Source organism: Nesoenas mayeri, assembly GCF_963082525.1.
Source record: "Nesoenas mayeri genome assembly, chromosome: Z".
Taxonomy (NCBI): domain Eukaryota; kingdom Metazoa; phylum Chordata; class Aves; order Columbiformes; family Columbidae; genus Nesoenas; species Nesoenas mayeri.
The window spans coordinates 62,759,143-62,783,264 of record NC_137542.1 but is presented as its reverse complement, the minus strand read 5'-3'; the positions used below and the strand labels follow the sequence as shown (position 1 = coordinate 62,783,264).

The following is a 24,122-nucleotide window of genomic DNA, read 5'->3' as shown; positions in this document are numbered from 1 at the left end:
CCCTGAACTTAACACAATTTCATTAAAGACTGTGGATGAAATCTCTGCTCTTTCAGAAAGTATCTTCCTCCAGCTCAGGTCCTTGTTTACTTGTACACACTAAGTGTAACCATCTTGATACATACAAAAGCATTACGTGAAATTAAATACGTTTTCATACAGACAACACACTAATTCTTGGCCAATACGACATGCCTTTCCAATGAGAAACTATGGAGTTCAGAGCAAAACTGAGGTCTGAAACCATATTTTTCTTTTAACATCTCTTATGACCTACAGTCCACACTACACCTTTACTCCCTGTAACACAATGCCATAGAGAACACAAGCTACGTATCTTTTTTGTCCTTTTCCTTTCTGTTAGGTTATGAATAGTTGCAGGTTTGCCTCTTGCCTGCTCACGTAAGCCAAGCTCTGGAGTTCTGGTATTTGGTTCTGTAAGTTTCTGATCAGTAGAGTACTTAATGACCTGCACATGAGTGCATTACCTGATTGCCTTTGCCATAAAAAATCAGTGTTCATGTTAAAATAATGCTGCAACATACTGTGATTTTTGAGCTCACCTGCCTTGGGGTTTATTTATTGGAAGTGGGTTACCAATTCAGAGGCTGCAAGAAGCAAGCAAATACAGGTAGCACTAACTTCTAACACATAGACTGACAGTGTTGTATTATCTGCTCTCCACAAGAGCTACATAATGTTCAAGCTTGTTTGTGTTGAGGTGTAACCTGAAGCCTGTTGTAGTCCCATGTTGCTACCAAGCTTTAGTAAGCAATGGCATGAGGCCAAAGTAAAAACATTTCAGAAATGCCTAGATTACAGTGGCAAAAATAATCACTAATTTGATGCTGAGACTCTTTGAGCACAGCAGGAACCAGCAGTCACAGAAAGGCCTAAAAAAAGGTTATATGAAATATATATATGAAATAGATGTACAAAAACACATGAAACAGAGGCCTGTGAGATGAAAGTTTGAAAATTATCATAATGAGGTGGGGCTATGGGGGAAAACCCAAGAATCCTCTGCAGCTGCCTCTAGAAATTCCAGCAACAGAAATTTATACAGGACTATAACTCCGCAACTCTCTGCGCAGGTTTAACATAGCACTGAATGCTGCTTAGATGGCTACAGTGGCAACACCCTCCAGACACTGCAATTTCTAGCCAGGATACCAAGTGGTTTGCCACAACATGGACTGACAAATCTCAAGGGAAAAAAAAAAATCCCAAGCAAAACCACATTGCACTTTTGTAGAACAGTGTACACGTCAGAATTACTTTTCACTCTGGGATGTGAAACCTGGGAGCATGCCAATAGCAACAAACTCTCCCTGGCATGACCGGGTAAAATTGATGATTGAGGCCATTGACAGATTTCAGGCCATTAGCAGACTTCTAGCACCTCCAGTTGTGAGACCACCCCACACAGGCCCCGAAATTAACACTCTGGTTCTCTTTGGGCTTTTCTGGTCATTCCTCAGAATATCTCCAACGCTCTCCCTGCCACAAGCTGTGCTAGCCCCAGGGGCGACCTCATTAATGTTTACAAATATATAAAGGGTGAGTGTAATGAGAATGGAGCCAGGCTCTGCTCTTCTCAGTGACAACCAATGGTAATAAAAGGGTTCAAACTGGAACACAAGAGGTTCCACTTAAATTTGAGACGAAACTTCTTCAAAGTGAGGGTGACAGACACTGGAACAGGCTGCCCAGGGGGGGTGTGGAGTCTCCTTCTCTGGAGACATTCAAAACCCGCCTGGACACATTCCTGTGTAACGTCATCTAGGTGTTCCTGCTCCGGCAGGGCGACTGGACTAGGTAATCTTTCGAGGTCCCTTCCAATCCCTGACATTCTGTGAGTCTGTGAACGATTTCCGGTTCTCCTCACTGACCTCCCGCTCGCGGCCGGTCCGCCGGACCAGGCCCTTACCGCCCCGTCCGTCGCCTGGCAACCACAAGCTGGTGTTAGGCGCATGCGCACAACCCGCAGCCCCGGCACTTCCGGATTCTCCGGGTCTCTTCCAGGTCACGCCGTTTTCCCGCTGAGAGCAGTTTCTCGCGCGCTGCGGGGGGACGGGCGCGCGACCCCGGCATCGCTGCCCTCGCGCCCGGGCGGGCGCCATGGCCGGCGGGCGGGGCCGCGGCCGCCGCTTTGTCCCGGGCGCTGGGCCGCGGCCGGCGGGCGGGCGCTGAGGAGCGGGCGGGCATGGCCTCCCCGCCCGGCGGCGAGCAGCGGGCTCTCCGGGAGCGGGTGGCAGCGCTGGAGGCGGACCTGGGCGCCTACCGCGAGCAGCTGGAGCGGGCGCAGCGCCGGGTGCGCCGCACCGAGCGGCTCTACCGCGAGGCGCGGGAGGACAACGAGTCGCTGAGGAGACAGGTAGGGCCCCTCCCGGGAACCGGCTCCACCGGCACCGTCTGCCCCCCTCCCCGGCCCTGCCAGCTATCCCTGCCGCTGTCACCCGCCGACCGGGCATCCCTCAGCCCCCCCATATCCTGCCGAGCGCTCTAGCCGCGCATCCGCCGGGATGGGCAGGCGGGGCCCGGGCCCCCGGAGCCCGCCCGGCTCTCCCGAGCTGAGAGACGCCGGCGAGTGGAGAAAGCGCTGCGTTCCTTTCCCGAGTCAGCGTTCAGCGTTTGGCTCGACAGGTGGTGGTGGTGGAGGGGAGAGGCGTAACGGCTTCACTGCCAGAAAGTTGATTTTGCAGTCAGAAGGAAAAACTACATTTAGCAGAAGGAAAAAAGCTTAAACGAGGTGAGGTGAAGAAAGTGTGGAAGAACTGCCCAGTGGATGCTGATGGCAAACTAGAGGAGTTTTTTAAATGCCGCAGTTTGTCACCACAGGACAGTGCTTGCTGCTTCAAATCCAACTCTTCAGGGCTGGCACCTTAAAAATAACCTTGTTTCAGCATTTTTTTTCCCTCCAATATGCTCGCCTTTATTCTTATACCTTTCATGACCAGAAATCACGTTTTGCATTATACCAACAATTTGAGTAGGGAAGTTGTCTCCTGTCAAAGATCAATTGAAGCACTTATGATGCATTCAAGTTTTGTTTGAATTATAGAGTGTAAAATAGGCTGATATTCTTTTCTGGCATAGACTCCTACAAGGCAGCATTGTATTCTGTAACGCGCTGTTTTTCTTTCAGGTGGAAGAACTCACTAAGAAACTCCGTAAGAGGAAGGAGAAAGATACGTCTAGCGTAGAAGTACAGACAGAGGACTATGCTGTGTGGTCACAAGCAGGTAGAGAGGCTGGTGATTGTTTAAACGGGCATCTAGAACAGTATCTTCTTTTGGATTTTTTTAAATATAAAACACATTTCAAGTGTATATCCTTAGCTGCATTAAACCCAGTAACCTAACGTTGTCTCTCAGACTGTTTCATATTTATTCAAGACATGCCTTTTAGAACAGGATAAAATGTAGCCTAGTCTGTAGCAGAATTCATGCCATTGTAACCTGTTACATAGTTCCATAGTAATAGCACACTTCACACACATGCATGTTTTACCAGCTTTTAAAGTACAGTAAAGACATAATTTGTTCAGTAAGAGTAGAATAAATTCAAAGGGTCTACCTAATAATTGATTTTCATTAGCTTACATATAAATAAATTTTGAGTTTAACATTTAAGATCCTGAAACTGCATTGTGTAAACTATTGCTTTGCTAATTTATGCAACTTCAACTTTTATTTTTTCCCCTGCAGATTATTACTACTATGAAAATTATTACAATCACACTGATAGTCAGGATTGTGGATCTGAACTGCCAGTGCAGCACAATCATGAAACTGAAGGCACTGAGCATAATTGCACAGAGGACTCAGAGACAGATGCTAATATTCCTTTAAAGATCGACACCACTGACATTCCTGAAGGTGGAGAAAAGGAAAATTTCATCCAGAATTCACAGGTTGTAGAACTGTTTGGGGTTTTACTAATTCTGGAGTCAGCACTCTTATAATATTTTATCTCATTTAAAAGATGTGCTTTTGGTCTTGATGTTGTCGTATGAAATCATTTTTTATGATGGTGTGGTGCTGCTGATAACAGACAAACATCCTTGTCCTTTGAAACTAGTGAATGTGTAGTATGTTCTAAGCATAGCATACTCCTAGATTTGTTTTAAAAAAAGAAGAAAAAACAAACACCGCATTCTAAAACATATGTCCTACATTACCTGGAAGTGTGGTATTCTGTAATCAGCAGAGTATTTTCAATATAGCCATGCCAACTTTCTTGAAGTGTACTTTTTTTCTTCTTCTTCTGTTGATATAAGGAGGCAACATGTAAGGAGAAGAAAGTTATTGGGGAGTTTTATTGGTTTATTTTGGTGTGGGTACTATTTCCCTGCTGTCCAGCCTACTCTTAGATCGCTCCATCTCACTTAACTGATTTTGTGCCTTAGTGTATAGCAACTGAAATGGAATGGAGAGCAGAAATCTGTATTAGGAATGTGCTGAAGGATATTCACTGTGTGTGTTCTTGATGCAAACCACTTGAATGAAGGTGAGGTGAAAATGAAAGGCACAGGTTAAAGTCCTGGTCCCACTGAAATAAGTAGGACTTTATCAGTAAATTACAAATAAATTTTTGCCTTCTTGTTTCGTAGTTCTTGAAACAATCAAAGTCTGTAGAGCGCTAGTTTGTTTTATTTAAAATAGGACTTTGTAAAATGCTAAAGATTCGAGGAGGTTCTTTTTAGAAGAAAACTTAATTTCTTACTTTGTGGTATCAGGAAGTAGAAGATACTTCAGTACCAGAGGGTTCTTTGGCAGAGAGCTTGAGAGCTGCTGCAGAAGCTGCTGTTTCACAAACCGGATTTATTTACGATGAAAATACAGGCTTGTATTATGACCATAGCACTGGATTCTACTATAATTCGGTAAGGATCATTTTCAGAACCCTTGGCATTTTTTCTCTATTGCAAAAGTTTTAGCAGTAGAAGTTGATGTTAGCAAAGAAGCAAGATCCAAGCTGGCTTTGATTTGAAAAACATATTACTGAAGACTAATAGTAATGGAAACTTGTTAATTAGTTGTTGAATTATTACTGTCAAATATATCATGCAAGATATTAATTTAGATTTTCATCCAGTTCTTTTTGATGTCTCCGAGATCTTTAACTTCCTTGGCATTGTACGAATTTTATACTATAAATTTGCTCTGTAATTCTTAAAAAAGCTTGAGGTAAAAGAGGACTTGTTTAGAAGAAGACAGATTGCTGAACTAAATCTATGAGGAGTGTGTTGAGAGAAAATACACAAGGTACTTGTGCTTTTACTTGAGTACTGTTACCAACTAGTCTGTTATGGGAAAGAAAATATTTCTTTAAGAAAATATGTCAGATAGTGGATCAAAATTTCATAATGGTTAATTTCTGCCATATGTTTTTCATTAAGAGAGCTCTTTAAGGAGCTGTGGCCTGTGGAGCTCTTTAAGGAGCTGTGGCCTGTGGGGAGCCCATGCCAGAGCAGGTTGCCTTGGCAGAAGGCAGGTGAAATGTGTGAAAGGGAAGGAACAGCAAAGACAAACTGTTATGAACTCACTGCAACTCTCCACTTCTCATCTCTCTGCACTGCTTAAGCCATGGGAAGGGAGGTAGAGGAACTGGGAATGAAGGAGTGAAGTAGAACTTGGGGAAAAAAGGGTTGGGGAGAGGTGTTTTGTCTTAGTTCCTCGTCTTCCAGCACTCTTTTAGCTGGCAATAAATTACGTTTTATTTTCACCAAAATGAATCGGGAACATGATGGTGATCTACCTGTTTTTCTCTTGACCTATGAGCTTTTCATTTTATTCCCATTCCTGTTGAGTACAGGGTTTGAGAGACCAGCTGGATGGTCGCCTGGTAGCCAGCCAGGGTCAAAGCCACAATGGTTCTTTAATACATTTAAGTTTTTTGTTTTTTTAACTTAGCATGAGGTTCTTTATTAACTGTTTCTTTAAACAATGTATTTATTTAAGTAATTATAACATTGTTCTTTGTTTCTTATAAAGGAAAATCAACTGTATTATGATCCAGCAACTGGAATTTATTACTATTGTGATGTGGAAAGTGGCCGATATCAGTTTCATTCACGAGTGGATCTGCAGTCTTATCAGGCCTCTGGTACTCAGCACACCAAGGATAAAAAAGGGAAAAAGAAGAGAAAAGAACCGGAGCGAATTGCTGCAAATGAGTATAAGGTAACTTTAGAACTGATGGATAGAAATGCAAAACCTTTTTTTGGTGTTGCAATTTATGGAATGGATGCTTATTTTCTGAAGGATTCAAACATCTTTAAACCATATACAGCAGGTTGGTAACATGTAGCAAGTGTTCAAATAGTTTTCCCAGTGAGTGATTAAGGATGAAACTTTAAACTTGGATTCCATCACTTTTTCAATGTTTATTTTATTAATAATAAAACTGCATAGATATCTAAAAGGGAGTGTCAGTGAAGCGCTCTGATTAGCAAGGACATTAGAGTGAATTTGGAGTACACTCTGGACTGGATTTATGTCAGAAATTGAGTGCTACTTCAGTGTCTTGGTTTTAAGGTTTTGGTTGTTTTTTTGTTTTCAGTTGTTCGAGTGTTTTTGTTTTGCTGGGGTTTTTTGTTTTGGTTTTGTTTGAGGTTTTTTATTTACCTGATGAATCAAAAAATGGCTGAAGGTTTTGAAAATACACACACACACAACCCCTTCTCTTTGGCTCTGTATTCCAAAGTTTTTTCTGTTGACATTTTACTCTGCCATCATTTAGGATGGACGAAATGTCTCTGAAGTTCTAATTCTTTGCATATTATGCTCTCCTATTGATATTTTATTTGGTCAATACATTTTTGTTGCCCATAGTGTGTGGATAAGCTGTACATTGTAATAAATGCCCATTGTAATTAAGCTGTATCTTAAGTTACAGAAAACGTTATTTCTTTTCTGTTGTTTTTCTTATTGCCAGTAAAGCATACCAGGTAGTACATAGTGGCCACCTTGAAAAAATATTTCTCACTCCTAAACACCAGAAGTTTTATTGTAACAGCTATTAAACCTCAAGAAGCATTTTCTCAATGAATACTGTTACTGATGTTGAATCTAATTTGTATAGTCCTATCTGTGAATTTAGTTTATGACTTAAGATTTAAGTGAATCTTTTGTTTTATTCAGTTTGCAGTGCTCCTTAGCTTGCATTATTTAAAGCTATTGCTTTAACCATTGTGTAATTTCATTATATAGGCCCCAGTCAAGCTGATTGGTTGAAATCTGAAATTGTTACGTTAGTATACAAATACTCTGACATAATACTTATGTAGTATCAGTGGAGAGTTTAAACATATTTTGTATCAGGAGTAAAGTCTTCTGAAAGACTTGAAAGTGGACACTGTTTACATTAAGAACCAGTGAAGCCAGGTTAAATACATAGTGGTACTTCATGGATTACAGATTTTATAAATAGATTGTGAGTAGTGTGGGAGTTTCTACTTTTTGAGTAAACCTAATGTTCATCATTTCATTTTGAAAGCTTGAAGAGGATACTTAGCAACACTAAGTGTAATGATCCCTTTAGGCTTAAGAGAGGGGAGCTAATGCAGCTGAAAAGTTTTACTCTTGTCCAAGTTCTGGGCATGCTGTGTGTAACTGCTGAATTAACATTCTGCTAATCTCAAAAGGAATTGTTGATATGGAACTTTATTCATCGTGTGTCGGGCAGGCATCATGGCAAGTTTGTAGGAATGAACCCTTATCATATAGTGCAATTAATAAATCTCAAACTTAGTTCTGTGATGAATTGTTACATATTGACCTAAATCAAGTGACGTTCAGTGGCATAAATAGCTCTGACCCAACAAAGAATTTTGGCTACTTTTTTGGAATCCCATACAATCCACTTGTGTCATCTGATTATACTACAGATAGCTACTTGCCTTTAGCTTGTTTTATATTGGTAATTTTTTTTATATAGATGGTCTTGTTAACAAAGCTTTTTTTGTGAAGCTTGTACAGTAACAAGGTAGGAGGTAAACATCCACTTTTTATCATGTGTTTTATTAGTGAACTGAGTGCTTAATTTGTGAATTAACTTGTTTGACCAACAGGATAATAAGAAAAACATTTGAAACAGATTTTGTAGTGCACAGATCTTTGCATCTGTGAACAGTAAGTGAAAGTTAGTGCCATAGTAAGAGTCAAGGCCTTTTCTATTTTTTAAAACCAGAAAAAACAGAATACAAAGTAAAGCAAGTACTCTACACTTTAAACTTCAAAAATAAAGGAGTGCCTTTTTGTCAGTGCACTTTTATGTAAATGCATTTTTAGGTTTAGAAAAAACAAAAGCACCTTACTGTCATATTTTATGTAGCTGTGTTAAAATACTTTGTTCTTGTTGTGAGGTTCTTGCTCATATAAGGGATTCATTCATTAGTGTAAATAAAAGGTTACATTAAAATTAAAAAAAAAATTATAATAAAATATTATATTTTTTGTTATAAAACTGAAAAAATAGTTTGTAAGCTGCACCATCCAGTTCATAGATGCTTCATATTTCTTAGCAATATTGCTGTTATCCAGTTTGGTCTGGTGTTGATAAAGGCACTAATTAGTTATGCTAGTTATTGTACTTACATCCTAAAGCAAACCCAAACATGTCTGGGTTTAAGCAGAGCTTTGTACTTTAGGTGTTGTCTGTTGATACGCTTTCCTACATTCTTAGGCCCAACCTTCCCTATTCCTTCTTCCACTCTCGACAAAAAAAATCTGAAGCTAAAGTAACACCTTCCCTGAATACTGATTAAATTATTAAAGTTGCAACAATTATTTTGAAGATCAGTACTTCATTATTGCTTTTCCATGTTGGTTATTAAATTGCGCTACTAGCCTGAAAAAGGCCTCCAAACATTACCTAATTTCTTGACCCAAGTAGGTTTTATCCAACTTTCTTTTTCTACAGCCAGTACAAGTAGGATAATGGTTTTATTGCCTGGTCTGCAGACCACTAATAGTGGAAAATAAACCAATAAAGCAGGATTTAACTCTGGGAATATGTCATACACCCCCTGAACATTATTATTCTTGGTTCATAAGAATATGCATGTGAAGAGGGGGTAGACAGCAGTAGTTACAGAACCTCAAGTACACAAAACACTTGTTAAACTTGTTTTCTTTCTAAATTAAAGGAGTAAATGCAAACAAATATTGACAGTAAGAATTACTTAAAAGTTGTCAAATGCAAGAAATAAGGGAATTTAGCAGCTGCATGTGTAGATTATCACAGCAGATACTTCTACATAGGTGATACTGGTAGTTGTATAGTTTTTACAAAAATTGTACATGAGTCTTGAATGGCTTAATCTATTTAAACCAAAGTATGTCTCTTTAATCTCAAAAAGACCGTAACTAGGCCAATCTGTTAACTCTCTGTTTCTGGTCACAGGACAGTTTTTTTAGTTGCAGTTTGGTTTGTAGCTATTGTGAAGAAATTGATGTGCTCACCTATCTTACATATAGTTTCTCTTTCTAAGTAGTAAGTTGGGATGCTTAACACTACAATGTATTCTCTACAAATATTGCAGCATTTTCAAAATGGGAATATAAATCTGAGAATCTGAAAAATAAAATTTATCTGTTAAAATGTTATTGTATTTTTAATTACGTTAATGAGCAAACAACAACAAAAAAAAGAAACTAAAATGAATTTACTTCTAACTACGGGGCGGGGGGAAGGGATAGAGGAGGGCGCAAAGAATTCAGGGGAACTCATGCTTAGTATTTCCTGAGGAATATTCCTAATTTATGCAAGAACTTTCTTTAAAGAGATTCTTCTCAGTCACCAAACTTCTGTATTACAAATAGTTTTCTTTTGACTTGTGAGACTAAGTATGCTGCCCACATGCTAGATTTTTGATAGGCAATCAGGAATTTTATTTGCCATAATGAGCCTCTGTGCTGCTCACATAAAGAGAGTGGGTGGAATACTTTGAAACTTTCAGGCATGTAGTTCAGTTCCAATGGTAGTGGTAGGCAAAAAAAAAACAAACAGTGGGGCAAGAAATACCGTAATTATGTCCTGTACAAGAAAAACCTTTAAGTATATAAATTTAGAACAGTTTAAAAAAAATCACAAGGTAACATCAATGATAATGTGATCTGTGTTCCAATATCTAGATCTAGTGCTTCCATACAGGTTGGAGAATAGACTGTATGCAGGAGTGATCATGTAGTTCTGCTTGCTGGATTTGGGCTGTTAGAAATACATAGCAACACTTAGATGCAGGGTCTGATGTAGGCTTTTTTTTTTCTCAGAAATTACTTTTATTAGATGGTAGTTTAAGAATAACTGTAAATTTTATATGTGTGGTGCTCAAAATTAACTTCTGCCATATTCTTTTCCACCAGGAAGCACTCTAGCTATTTTGGTAGGAGATACGAGGCCTTTGTAGTAGTATTTCCCACAGAACGCTTCAAGAAGTGATTTTTTTTTAATTTTTTTTTTTTAATCACATGTAGTTTACTTTTTGCTGATATTCATCCCATCTTTAGGTACGTCAGTTGACAGACACCATGGCTAATCTGAAGATTTCTTCTTTTGGATTGGCAGCTTCTGGTGAAGGTAGAGTTCAGACACCAAACACACCAGTCTGTGGATGTTTACCTTTAACCTTGGTATTTTTATTAGAGGAAAAATAATATCTACTAGTTGATATTTAGGTACCTATTTTCCTAAGGGATCTTTTTAAAGTTATTTGATCAAAATCAGTTCATCTACAAAGTAACTTTGAAATGTATTTGAAACAATGTATAAGTAAAACATCTGAAGAAAACTTTGATGGCATTCTAAAATATTTAGGAAGAGACATATTTAGCATCGCTGCATTAACACAGGGTATGTTGGCTAAAGAATCTATGCCTTCTTTAGGTAAGGCTAATTTATATTTATGTTTCCTGTATTTCAGAGCTGTCCGGCAGTGTATAAAATGGGGTCTTTATGAAATAAGAAGAGCTTTATTCTTTCTCTGCCTTTTAGTTAGATTTTTTTTTGCATTGGGAATTCAAGTGTTGTGTATGGTAGAAGACAGTAACTGATGTACTTGTGAAACGGTGCTAGCAAGTGAAAGCTTAGTCATCTGAGTGAAAAAGCTATTTTAAAATCTTTAGCAAAATACTGAATTTCAGTTTAATACTTCAAATTGAGAGTCAGTGCTAAAGGTCTAATATTAAGCCCGTTAGATGAGGGCATTGAGTACCCAGGGTTCTGTTGAGTCACCTACTGAACTTCTAGCAAACTAAGAAGCAAGAAGACTGCATTTCTGAAAATTTGTATTTTTTATATTTACATGTTTTGTATAAAATACATTAATTTAGAAAACAATACAGTTTGAACAGTGCATTTCTTAGAATTAAGCTAATTATGCTCGCAACAATTTTTCAAGTTCGAATTTGTAGGCATGCTGAAGAATTGTTGAACATGCATGTTGATCAGGCATAATGCAGAAAAATGTGAAGTCTTGAAAGACAAAATGTCTTGCTCGGTCACAGTAAAGCAAAAAGTATAGTTAAATGCTTAAAATATTTTGTGTTTTTCATTAAAACCTCTTCAGTGACTATTCATGTATATTTTGTAAGTAAGCCAATCTGCACTTCAGAAGGTTGTTACCAGCTGTTTGTGGTCTATTCTTCATAAAGAAAAGCTATCAATTCACATGAGCATGACTTGTATCCCATGAGCAGTGATCTTTTAAGAATTACATATTATAAAAATCCTGATTTCACTTGCACCTGTGGCTGTCTTTGTCAGGGATGCAGAAATAGGAACCAACTCAGCCCTGTAGTTAAGCAATAGTTTATTATGGATCAGATTTATCCCACTTCTCAACTTTACTCATGCTTAGTGAGAGAAAAGTCAGTGATCATGTTATCATACCCAGTAGATACAAGGTTTTTCATGGCTGAATCAGATAGAGGCAATCCATATCCAACATATGACTGATGAGGTAGGTATACTCACTATTTAGATGTATCAGGCAAAGCGACATACAAAGGAATATATGAGCCTTGTACCATTGTATAACAAATATGGTTGTAATCATGAGATTGGGATGAAGAGTTAAATATCTTGACCTTAAGAAACGAAGTGCATTGCTAGTACTTGTTAGGTCAATCAGGATGGTATTTATTGTATGGAGGCAAGGTATTGGGTGCTTTTTGAGTAGTTACATTTTGATGCATGCTACATATGTTTTGTGTAAGTACTAGTAGCCATATATAATGGAGAGGATTTCTTCAGCACAGGTAAAGACCCCCTCAAATGCTTTAAGAATACATTCAGCATCCATAGGGTTAATTTTTAGATATTAAGATGAGCATTTTAATACAAATCTGAAATCATAAATGGCTCAAAATACATATTCTTTAGGAATACCATTTTTAAATCCTCAATTTTGTACAAGAATTTCTAAATGCACAGATTACCTTCTTATCAGTACTTAACAGAACTATCTCATTTATTTGTTTTCTTAGTAGTTGGTTGTAGTGATAGTGGGAAAATACAGAAACTGCTGAAAACAGGCTTAATGGTCATATTGGCAGAATTGTACAGAATTCTTGGTCTGTCTGTAAGAGTGGGTTTTTTTTTTAAATTCCTGTTTCCAACCCAGAACAGTGTCTGCTCTTTAGTTGCTATGCTTTGAAACTGCATATTTTTATTTTCTAATTTAGAATATCTGAAGTGATGCCAAAAATAAGTGTCACTGGATTCATTGTGGAGAAAGAGCTGAGTGGTTGGAGCATTATACTTGGGCATCAGTGCATCACAGTCATCTGCTGCTTTGCCTGAGTTGTGATTTTAGCAGACTGTTTAGTTTCTCTGTTTTCAGGTTAGATTACTGAAGTTTTGGTAGCTCACAATATTATGGTAAGAAACACATATAGGATTGCAGAGTACCTTGGTATGTTGTGTATCAATCTAATATCCATACTAAACATAAATATGGACAAAGATAAATACACTGAAAAATAATCTTTAATGTGATAATCAGATTTTCCAAAAAGATTTCTAATGGAATTAGTTTGTCTAACATGTATGGACTGTGTAGTCTTACTTTTGGCAGGATTACTGTGTCTCTCTTTAGGCAGTGACTTTATGATCCTGTTCTTTCTTAGTTCCAATACTTAGAGGTTTCAGGGAGGGGGGCTAGTGCACTATAGAGAAACCCTAAACAAACTGCTAGTCCTTCAGTTTTAGCTGCTATAGCATGAGGTATTTTAAAATTTGCTGATTGTTTCTAAGAATTTGCTGTCTTATTGAAAGTGTTTCAGAAGTAAACTGTGAAGTCCCATCCAACAGCTTCCCTGCTGGGCTGAGAAGAATTCTTATGTTTGTCTTATAGCTGTGCCACTGATGAGTTTTTACGATTCTGAAAAGTGAAAGAGTGTTAATTTCCATGATGTTAACACTCATGTTAATTAATGTATCTTGAAATGTAGACTGCTTTATACAAAACCTTACTGAGAAAAGCCAAGGATGTTTTTTATTTTAGCTGCTGTGTTGATATGTTTGGTACAATTCAGGGCAATTGAATGCATTCATTCTGAATCCAAGAAGGCAAGTAACTTCTAATCTGAGATTTTATTTATTTATTTATTTATTTTAATGTCTTAAAGCTGTTTCCCTCTCCCACTCTTGGTGGTCATATTAGATTGGGTATTACATTTTCAAGGTACTCTGGCAAAATTATTCTGAAACTTTAGATTTCTCAGTTTAAAAAAATGTTGATGGTGGTTTTTGTGTTAATGAAATCAAGTGGCAATGAAATAACCTGCAATGATTTAATCTTTCTGGTATTCAATGGAGAAATTTGTTGCAGTAGAAAATGGATTACTAGTAGAAAGGCTGCACATAGTATAAATGAAGTTCTCTACAGTATTTTGATGAAAGGCTTTGTTAAACTGGCAGTCTTGAAAGGAGGAAGAGCAGGTCATTAGGCGAGCATGGGTGGAAAAAATGAGAAGACAAAATCAAGAGGAAGATATGATGAAGAACAATTAAAGAACTTTTGAAAAAGTTGCAAGAATTGAGTAAGAGGGGGCAAAAGTGTCACAAAAGCAAAACTGAAAAATATTCAAGAAACTGTTGCACAAGTTTTAAAGTGTGGACAAGGATCTTAATTTTGTACGCGGAAAGAGGAAGGAATGTGAAGTTTAGAAGAGGAATGCAGTCACTTTCTCAAATAGAAGATTATTTCAGTCATGTCTAGTAGAATGTGAAAATATTTCTACCGCAATATTCTGTTGATTGCATGCACTAAACTTTCTGGAAATATAACCATTTCTTAATAGTTGCAAAAATAATTCTTCCTAGTACATAATGTACTTACAGGCTGATGGCAGACTTTAGAATAACTCAATCTGTAAAGAATGTAACATTTTATAACTCCCCTCCAGGATTTGGACACAGAAGAGCAGAAATCATCTAACAGTCTGAATTGCTTTTCCACTACTGAGCAAGTAAGTTCTGCTGAAGAAGAAGAGTCTCCAAATGTAAGAAAGAAGACTAAAATGGACACAAAAGCCCGAAACAGTTTAACAGCTAAAGAATCAGTTTCTACAGACAGTATAAATTCACATTCACGCAAAAGTACACCAGATACTGCAGCATATACAGATGACAGTAGAACAGCAGACACGGAGAGTGAGCCAGAAGAAGGTGAAATTACAGATTCTGAGTGTGAAGCCTACAGCAGTGAGGATGAAGTAACAAGTGAAGAAACTGCTGATTCAGAAGACTCAGAAGATGAAGGTGAATTATTGTGGCTTTTTTGTATGATATTAGTGTATTTTTCCAGGATCCCATTAAGACCAAACCACAAGAAAGCAGTTTGGATAATTAAAAAAAAAAAAGCGCCTGTGACTTGAAATACTTTGAATTAAAAAGTGTAATACGTTACCAGTGTTTGTTTCTTTCTCAATACTTGCACAGTAGCCAGGAATAAGTAGTGGTGTTTTCCTAAAAGCTGTTTAGGGGTATAATATCCTGTGCTTGTGTAGAAACCTCAGTGGTAGGTTTGTGACGTGGTGAACCAAAAGGTGCTGCCTTTTCTCAAAGTAAAATTGTGTTCTAACCTGTTACGAATAATGGTCCATGAAGTCATAATATGCTAGTAAATTCTGTGAGTGTATTTATAGCTCATTGCTGTAACTAAAGAGTTGTGCACATGTAAATACCAAGAATTAGGAAAATATTTTTAATACTTTAGTGTGCAGCCTGCGTTTGAAACAGCAGTCTCATCAAAGTTTTCTCTCGGATGTGCTTATACTTTTTCTGAAAGTTGCATAGGAGTCAGCCAGATAATGGCTGACCATGTATCATTTGTTTGAAAGTTGTGGACTATATGGGTAAAACTGTAATTTGTTGGTACTAATGGGTTTGTTTTGTTTTTTAATAATTATAGATGAAGAAAAGATCTGGCCTCCTTGTATCAGAGTAATTGTAATAAGATCACCAGTTCTAGAGACTGGATCACTTTATATTATTACAGCCGTGAGACCTGCTACAATTGGAAGGTAAAACGGAGTGGAATTGATTATTTCTGAAACTGTACCTCACTTAAAAAAGGTGTGGGTTGCTCGTCCCTACTCTTCATGCTTGTCCTCCTAGCATGCAGGAGGTGTGAGGTACTCTTGAGTTAGGTTAGCCCACAATAAGAAATTTAGGTCATGTCACATAACGACATGCTTGCTGTGATAATAGCATATGCAGTTAATGTAGATCAGCACTCATGCAAATTTGTTGGTGATAGCTGGATCTTGTGTCTGAGTCCTAGTGGCAGCATAGTGGCTAGTCACTCTGTGAAAACTGGAGGTTTTTTTTCTAGAAAGTAAGTAAACTTTTTCCTGGATCACTACGTTAACTTATTTTAGAAATGGAAGAACGCATTTCAGAAATTCAGGATCACAAGGAAATATATGCTGGACTTCCTCACACATTCAAATTCCAGTAGAGTTGGTTCATTGTTTTTAAATAATAGGTTGAGGTTTGTGCTAGTCTGTATGCATTTTTCCATTTCTAATATTAAAAAAGAAAAAAAGCTGGTTTGTTCATTGTGGAAGCATTAATGCTTTCTCGCTTAGTTACTGAAAACCTCACCGCTTTTCAGCTGCTTTTATCTAATGCTGATAGATGTGGTTTGACTTGCTCTTGTAGCTGGAGTTTTCTAGATGCATTTGTGTGAAGATTAACAGATGACAATTCTGCTTGCAATTTGCGTATAGGTCCTTTGCTAGCTGCATTGCTTCTTCATCCCCTAGTATAAGAAACTAATGCACAAATCCATTCCTCTTACTGCAGTGGTTTTGACAAAAAAAAATAATCTATACAGATTCTTTCATTGCTTGTATTACCTGCCTAGCACTACCAAGAATTCAACTTAAGCATTGAAGACTGATGCCAAAATGCACTGAAGAGCCTGAAGGATGCAGAGTGCAGACTATCATGTAAAGGCCTTGTACAAGTATAAAAGTTCAGATAGAAATGTCAGGTTTATAGATGAAAATGTAATGGTACAGCTTTGTCATATATTCATTACCTACTGTGTATAGTTAATAGATGGAAGAAGGGACCTTGAAGCAAGTCTTTACACTGTATATATTGCAGCACAGTGTGTTACATCTGTAAAACTCCCTGATAGCTCAGAAAATATACATGATAAGGTGCAACTGAACCACACCTTTTGTAAGCCACTTATTAGACCTATTTCTACAAGTCATGATTTCTATATCAACTTCCCTTCCAGAGAAAAGGATGCTGGACACACACTTCAGATTCCTGAAGTTGGAGTCAGTAAGGTAACTCTTATTTCTGTCTGCTGGAAGGTAGATCAGCGTATGAATGAAGCTTTAGATTTTATGGCTTTAAATTCTGCAAAATGATATGTTAATTTTTAAAAATAACTTTTAGAATGAAATTTGAGTTTAGCCACCTTTGAAATTAAGAAAATGTACAATATTTTACTGAATGGGAATTTAACACAACCAACAGTGTGATTTCAAAGTCTAGAAAAGCTAAATTTTTTTTTAATTGGAATTTTACTAATCCACAGTGTCATGCACAGTAAAAAAAACCCAAAAAAACCCCAAAAAACAAAAAACAAACAACCCCCCCCCCAAAACAAACAAACAAACAAACAAAACCAAAAAACCACACACACACAAAAAAAAACCACAAACAACCCACACCATAATATGAATCTTGAATTTCTTAGTTACTGAACTTGAGGAAAACTTATTAGTCTAAGTATTAATGGTATATAAAATATTGATGCAGCTAGTTAGAACTTTGTCATAAAGTAATCCTTGCGGTTGCGCTCAGAACAACATTACTGAATGTAGCAACTGCTATTGCTCAAAGATGAGAAGAGACTTGTTTTAAATGAACACGTTCTTCTCAGATTGACTCTATTTTTTTTTTCTCTACTATAGCAAAAGGGATCTTTGCTTGTCAAATTTGAAAATGTCACTTTTTTAGACTTCTGTATTCACTGGGAGTCTTGGTAAGCCAGAGAAGTTGATGTCTTGGTTTGCTCAGTGGCCATTTTTTGATGGTAGTATATATCTTTGAGTTTGGCCAGGAGCTGTGTTTTCTCTGTGGCATTGGGAGGAATACGTATATATAATTGCAACAACAAACCAAAAAAATTAGATTGCTAGTCTCAATATCAGAAAGGATAAAAAAAGGACAGCAAATGACTGCTAGTTGTGTCCTGGGCATTAACATGCAAGTGAAAGTCAATTATGTGAAATTTACAGAAGCATGGCATTTAGGGAGCTATTTTAGATAGGAAAGACCAAGTAAGCTGAGGCTGTAGAATGAGAATCTTTTTTTTAATTGAAAGAGAAAAAAATTGGGATGCTGTAACATAACTTGCAAGGAAAACAAAACACTTCTATTTATGAGAAGAGTTAAAAATGCTGTATTATTGAATCTTGCAGTCATTTAAGTAAAGCATCCTTGCCATATTGAAAGTATATACTTTTTTGGTACTGAATTAGTTAATGGTCAAAGTAGTTATATTATTAATAGTATACTTTAGCTCATGCTGTTGTGGCCCACTAATTCTCATTTTACATGGATGGAATCAGAAGGTGTGGAACCCTATTAACTTAGAGTACCAGAGCCACTCATTTAAAAAGGCCTCAAAATATATTCTGAAGTCTTATGTTTAAATAGCATGTAAATTGTGAACTATTTGCTTAATAAGAACATTTCACTTCTGCTTTTATTTATCAGTTCCATGCAGAAGTGTATTTTGACCACGATTTGCAAAGTTATGTTCTTGTGGATCAAGGCAGTCAGAATGGAACAGTTGTTAATGGAAATCAGATTCTCCAGGTGAGTACCTGTTGTTAATAATGCTGTCTACATTGCAGAAAACTGTAGCCATATGTCAATTTTACATATGTTATGGCAAATCACCAGTAATGTCATTGGAAGGGTTTTTTCATACATAAATGTCTTCCTTGGTTCCCTTCTATATTTAGGGCCACTTAAAATGCTTCATGTTTGGTTTATATTAGGAAAAAATCCACTATGGTTGCAGTTGCTGGAGTGAAATACTCATTGTAGTTAAATAGTCTGCATTTTGAGACCAAACTGAATTACTAAATTATGAGCAGTAGTCATGAAACAGACTTTGTACCCTTCATTAGTAATTAATTAACGTAGCTGCCAAAACTTTCTTTTGCTGTAGCCTAAAACAAAATGTGATCCCTACATCTTGGAGCATGGAGATGAAGTGAAGATTGGTGAAACTGTACTTTCTTTTCATATACATCCTGGCAGTGATACTTGTGATGGATGTGAACCAGGACAAGTCAGAGCACATCTTCGCCTGGACAGAAAAAAGGAATCTTCTGGTTAGTCATGTTATCACAGGACATGTTTTTTTATTACAGCTTTACTTTATGAACATAATAATTAATTCAGTTTTCTTGCAGTTTTCTTGTCAACTGAGATTAGTTCTACAATACGTGATAATGTATTTTCTTCTTGGTGATTGCGTCTATGGATAATGTTAGAACAAAATTTCTCATGTTTCTCTTATGTTTTGAAACAATGTTACATTATTAATTAGAAATTCAATCCTATATTCTTCCTTTTAGTTTGCCCAGCGCTTAGCAAAGAAGAGAGGGAGTTAGTCAGAAGAAAAGCATTAAAACAGATACGGGTAAAATATGGTTTACAGGTGAGTTTATGGTAAAAGTTGATGGTTTCAAGTCTACATCTGCTTAGTGATTCTTGTTTTAAGCCATAGACTACAGTGGATAAGAAAAGTTCTCATGTGCACTCAAACTTGAGCCTGGTAGTTTAATTCAAGCTTGTATTTTGTACGCTAAATAATAATTATTTAGAAATCTGTCTACAGAGAGAGATGCTGGTAACAGGGCATGGAAGTTGTGTAAAAATTTTAGGAAAATAAGATCCATTCCAAGGTGTACAAGACTCCTCGTCCTTTTGAGGTTAAGATTTTTTAAGACATTTATATTTTTATTTCTGCAAATTAAGTTTGCAGTAAATTGCAGTGCTATCTTTTATTTTGAAAGAAAAAACAATGAAAATTGAAAAAATTATGGAAGGAGGAGGGAAATTTAAGTTTTTATTTTAATTCCTCTTTACAATAGATGAATACCAGCATGAATGTACAGGCAATATAGTATGTAAATATTTAAGTCACTTCTGGTTTAGAATTTATTTGAACTATGGGGTTACATCTAGCACTTCTAATAAGTATTTGTGTGGACAGCAAAATGCCATAATTTCTCTAAAATTCTTCAGCTACCAAAATAATATTGATATGGGATGTATACACAGGCTTAGTTCTGTAATCTATTCTGAAGAAATAGTTGCTGAAGAGGCTAAATGTTTAAACAAAAAGTCAGTGGCATGTCCATATGGTTTCTGCTTAATATGGTGAGATTGATTCTTCATACCAAGAGAAAGATGCAAGAGAATCTGTTAATTTACTTACAGCCTCTGTGAAATTCATGAATTAGGCAATATTACATTATTATGTGATGATGGCAATAATAATATCTTACAAGGTATGACTGTAAGGTAGGAAACTGCTAAATGAGAACTGTAACAAAAAACTATAAAATTTAGAATTAATGAAATAACCAGAAGCAGTGAAGTTATCAAAAATAAAGAATTTAAAGCCCACTTTCTCTGTCTTGGTGGAATGAAATCTGCTTATAAAGAACATAGAGTATGAAGACAACAAAGCATTGAAGAATCCCAAGTATAAAGACAGAGCAGGAAAACGCAGAGAGACCGTTGGAAGTGCAGGAATCTTCCAGAGAGATGATAGTCCAGCTTCTGTTCATATGTAAGTTTGTTTTGGGGGTGGGGGAAAATTATCTGTGTCCTTCCCTAGTGAATCTTAAAGGATGATAAATTGAGAATTAATTACTAGCATACAGTTTGTTAGGTTATGAATTACCTGTGTATAATGTGTTAGGAGAGGTAGAAAATGGTTATCTATTCTCACTTGCCAGTTCATATGCTCTATTAACCTTTCACCTTCCATACAGAATCCAACTTGGCAGTAAGGATGCTTAGATCACATTCTTACCAACTCAAAAAATCAAGGAACTTCCCACCTGCACTACTGACTCCTTCAATAGTGTCTGTTTTTCAAGTGTTGCAATTTCTATTTTTCCTGTCCACTCACAGTAATGTACACATGCAAATCGTTCACCTGCAGTTTCTTTCATGGTCAGTATCCAGCATATCACAGAATATCCATTTACATACTCTTAAATGACACTTACTTTAATATTTTTCTTTAATTCTTTGCTTCTGTAGTTGCTTTTTGGTTGTTTTGTTGTTTGTTTAAGAAACATGAACTTGTAGGTGCTTCTAAGTTAGTAAAGGGAAGTGTGAAACAATGCAATATTAGTGTTAGGGTGATGTAGTGATACTGTCTTTTACGTAATGCAGTCAATTCCCACCCATGCTGTATCTTTTAACTCCAAAAGTAAGCAAGTAGTTTAAAAGGAGTTTTAAGAAAGCTGGTATTGACCAGAGGCTTGGCAAGGCTTCGGTAACTGAAAATACTAATGGAAGAACGGGCAAAAGGTTGTACTGGGGTCTTCTGGGCAGCTCTTGATGGAGTAGGAACAGAATAGTAGTCCTGGTTTCTAGAGCAGCATATGCATGCACCTTTGTGTCTTTTGCTGTTTGAGTAGAGAGTGTACACTTGTTATTAACTCTTACTTATCAGTTATATTAAATTTTCTTCAAAGTGAAATCAGCAACAGCAACAAAGGACATAAAATGTTGGAGAAGATGGGATGGAAGAAAGGAGAAGGCCTAGGCAAGGATGGTAGCGGTATGAAGGATCCGGTAGGTCTCTCTCATTTTTACTTGAAAAAAAAAAAAAAAAAGGAATAGAAATGTATTTGCAGTAAAAAATGTCAAATTCTAAGCTGCTATTCACTTGAAACATTTCAAAAATCAGGTTAGGAAGGATAATCTTAGTAGAACTAATAAAAAATATTTTTTTTACTTGATTAATGAAGTATTTTGAATTTTTTCAGTTATTTTGTCCTTTGAATGGAAAATCCCCATAATGTCTGTGTTTGTTAGGAAATTAAGCAAGGGAGGACAGGCAGCTTCAGGGCATGGAATTAATAATCTCACATTTTAATACAAAGCCTGGAGGAAGACTGAAGTAATTTTCAATTATGTGCATTCAAGATGGGCTTATGGTGGAATCCTTCACTTTCTCTGAGGCCGAAGTAAGCACAAAAATCAAGCTAGATGATGGGCCATGAGAGAGGAAAATCTGCCTGAAGTCACTAGCCAACGAGTTCTGGGCCTCTGGCAGCCATGTTAGCCCAATTTTTGTCACCAGAGATGTGTTGTCTTTTGGCAGTAGTGTTGCTCAGAGCCACTCTGCCTTTTGTTGTCAGACTGCCCAGCACAGGGCTCATGAGCTATTCACTCGGTGAGAAGTATTTCTCAGTAATGTTAGTGGCGGGTGACGTTATTCAGCACTCTAGATCATAGTTCCAGAGCTGGTGATTTGATGCATCATTTTAAGAATACTTTAGATGTCCATGTGGGATCTACATACCTTAAAGAGCCTTAAAGAGAAGCACTTGCGAAGGGGGGTGGAATTACTATGATAAAGTATGATTTAAAGTATTTAGAATAACTAACTTGCAGTTACAACAATATTAATGTGTTTGACAGATCCACCTTCAGTTACATAAGATGCATGCAGGTTTGGGTACCAGTAGACCATCCTCAATTGAAGATGTTCAGATCATTCAGAGCAAGAATAAAAAGAACTGGGATAAAGCAAGAGAAAGGTTTGCTGAAAACTTCCAAGAACCTAAATCACAAAAGGAGGTGCCTAAGATTACGTCTTGGGTTAAAGGGACTGTAGAATAAAGTATTTTGTCCCACAGCAGGGTAATTCCTGTGTGTAAATAGTCAAAAGAGAATTTATTTTTATTCTTTTTTTCTTTTGCTAAAGCAAAAGTTTGGTGATATGTAAAATACAGTTGTGGAAAAAATTATACAAGATTAACTCTGTGTTAACTGGTTTTCTGTAGTCCTGATGCTTTTATAAAAACACATTTTTAATAAGTGAATGGAATTTATGGGGATATTCAAATTTAACTACTTGAAAGTGATTCTCATCATGAGCAGGAAGTTTCTTCAGCCGTGTTTTTAACACAGTTCTTCATGGAAATCAAACAAAACATCTGTTTAAAATGATACCTTATGACCTGAACAGTGGTTTAAAAGCAAGGTAAAACAAACAAGAAAACTCAAATCCTCCAGACCGCTATGAACAGCATATCTCATATTGCCTGTTCCTTTCCTGTATGTTTACCCATGATTGCCATGAAATGCTTCACAAGAGGTACACCACTCTAAAATTCATACAGTTCAGTATTAGTCACATGCCTCAGCTTACCTTAAGAGGGGAAAAAAATCTTTTTAAATGATTCATCAGTACTGTTCAAAAATAAATACTGTATTCCATGAAATAAATCACCAGCATTGGTGAAGAAAACAATGTTCAGACTGCTTATACCAAAATTTTCTTCTGTGAAGAACTTGCCTGAGATTTGTTTAGTAAATCTGTATCATGCCTTTAAAAGAGGAGGTATGTTTAGAAAACTGCTGTTTGTGTGCATTATTTGTTAACTTGTTCAGCTACATCCATTGCTGGCAATGGAGTTCATGCAAGAAAAAAAACTCAACCAACCAACCTATTTTAGTGGGGAACGACTGCCAAACTGAAGCTAAAAGCATGGTATTTATTGAAATGTTCCTGAACCAAATAAATCATTGTCAATTTAAGCAGTGTTCTTCTTGATACTATCTTGTGTGTATACGGGATAGGAGTGCTCTTCTAAAATAAGAAAAGCTTAATCCTGTTTTATTCAAGTTAAAATTCTCATACTTGCATAAGCAAGGAAAAGTTTGTAGTCTCACCATCCTATTGGATCATACCTGACAGCGCTGGACAGCTGCCTGTGAAACTAGGACAAGTTGCTAGCTATTTACTTAATATAGCTTCAGACACACAATACAAAGCAAAATACTCAATCTGTGTTGAAACATTAAAGCACTGAAGTTTACCATCCTGAAGTACACTATACTTCAGTAGTATAAAGTTGAAGATACATTTACGAGCAATCTGCCTGCAGCAATATTACTTAATTAAAATCAGTTTAGTTTGCCTCCTAAACAGTTTGTTTAGTCATAGTTATGAATTATTGGCTTACTTTGCTGTTGCATTCCTTTATATTGACAATTTCACATTACCAGAGGCTACCTATTTGTGGCTGTGAAAAAAAAATGTTCTTTATGAAACAGCTACATGTTAAGTTTTAATTCACCACATATCTGCTATTAGGAGGGGGAGGGCGGGGGAAAGAGTCTGTATGCTCAAAGTTTTTGCCTTTTATTTTTTTTTTTAAGTTGATCTCTGTGGTTTTAATAGTATGTCAAACTACAAATCTCAGTCTGAAGGGAGAGCAATAGATCTTGTACACACCTTAGTCAGAACATTAGCTTTCCTTTTCCCAAATTATGCAAGTAACAGCTCTAAGAAAAGTGAAACACTGGTTTAC

The 24,122-nt window shown here is 36.8% G+C and overlaps 1 protein-coding gene across 2 annotated transcripts; it reads left to right on the top strand.

Moving 5' to 3' along the window:
- The first annotated feature begins 2,015 nt into the window (after positions 1–2,015).
- Positions 2,016–23,241, top strand: AGGF1 (angiogenic factor with G-patch and FHA domains 1). 2 transcript variants are annotated; one of them, XM_080361963.1, is made up of 14 exons: positions 2,016–2,377; positions 3,149–3,245; positions 3,711–3,916; positions 4,742–4,888; positions 6,000–6,188; positions 14,418–14,772; positions 15,425–15,536; positions 16,766–16,817; positions 18,259–18,360; positions 18,719–18,884; positions 19,131–19,213; positions 20,226–20,353; positions 21,273–21,372; positions 22,225–23,241. In XM_080361963.1, the coding sequence occupies exons 1-14, from the start codon at positions 2,207–2,209 to the stop codon at positions 22,423–22,425; spliced, it is 2,109 nt and encodes a 702-aa protein (XP_080218089.1). In that variant the 5' UTR covers positions 2,016–2,206; the 3' UTR covers positions 22,426–23,241. The 2 variants fall into 2 exon arrangements, with proteins under 2 accessions (XP_080218089.1, XP_080218090.1); XM_080361964.1 differs by lacking the exon at positions 18,259–18,360.
- The last annotated feature ends 881 nt before the right edge of the window (positions 23,242–24,122 follow it).

Excerpts from the sequence above, each read along its gene's own strand:
- AGGF1 (XM_080361963.1), top strand. The coding sequence starts at position 2,207 with ATGGCCTCCCCGCCCGGCGGCGAGCAGCGGGCTCTCCGGGAGCGGGTG. Across the intron at positions 3,917-4,741 it reads ATTTCATCCAGAATTCACAG|GAAGTAGAAGATACTTCAGT; the intron begins GTTGTAGAACTG and ends TTGTGGTATCAG. Across the intron at positions 4,889-5,999 it reads CTGGATTCTACTATAATTCG|GAAAATCAACTGTATTATGA; the intron begins GTAAGGATCATT and ends TTTCTTATAAAG.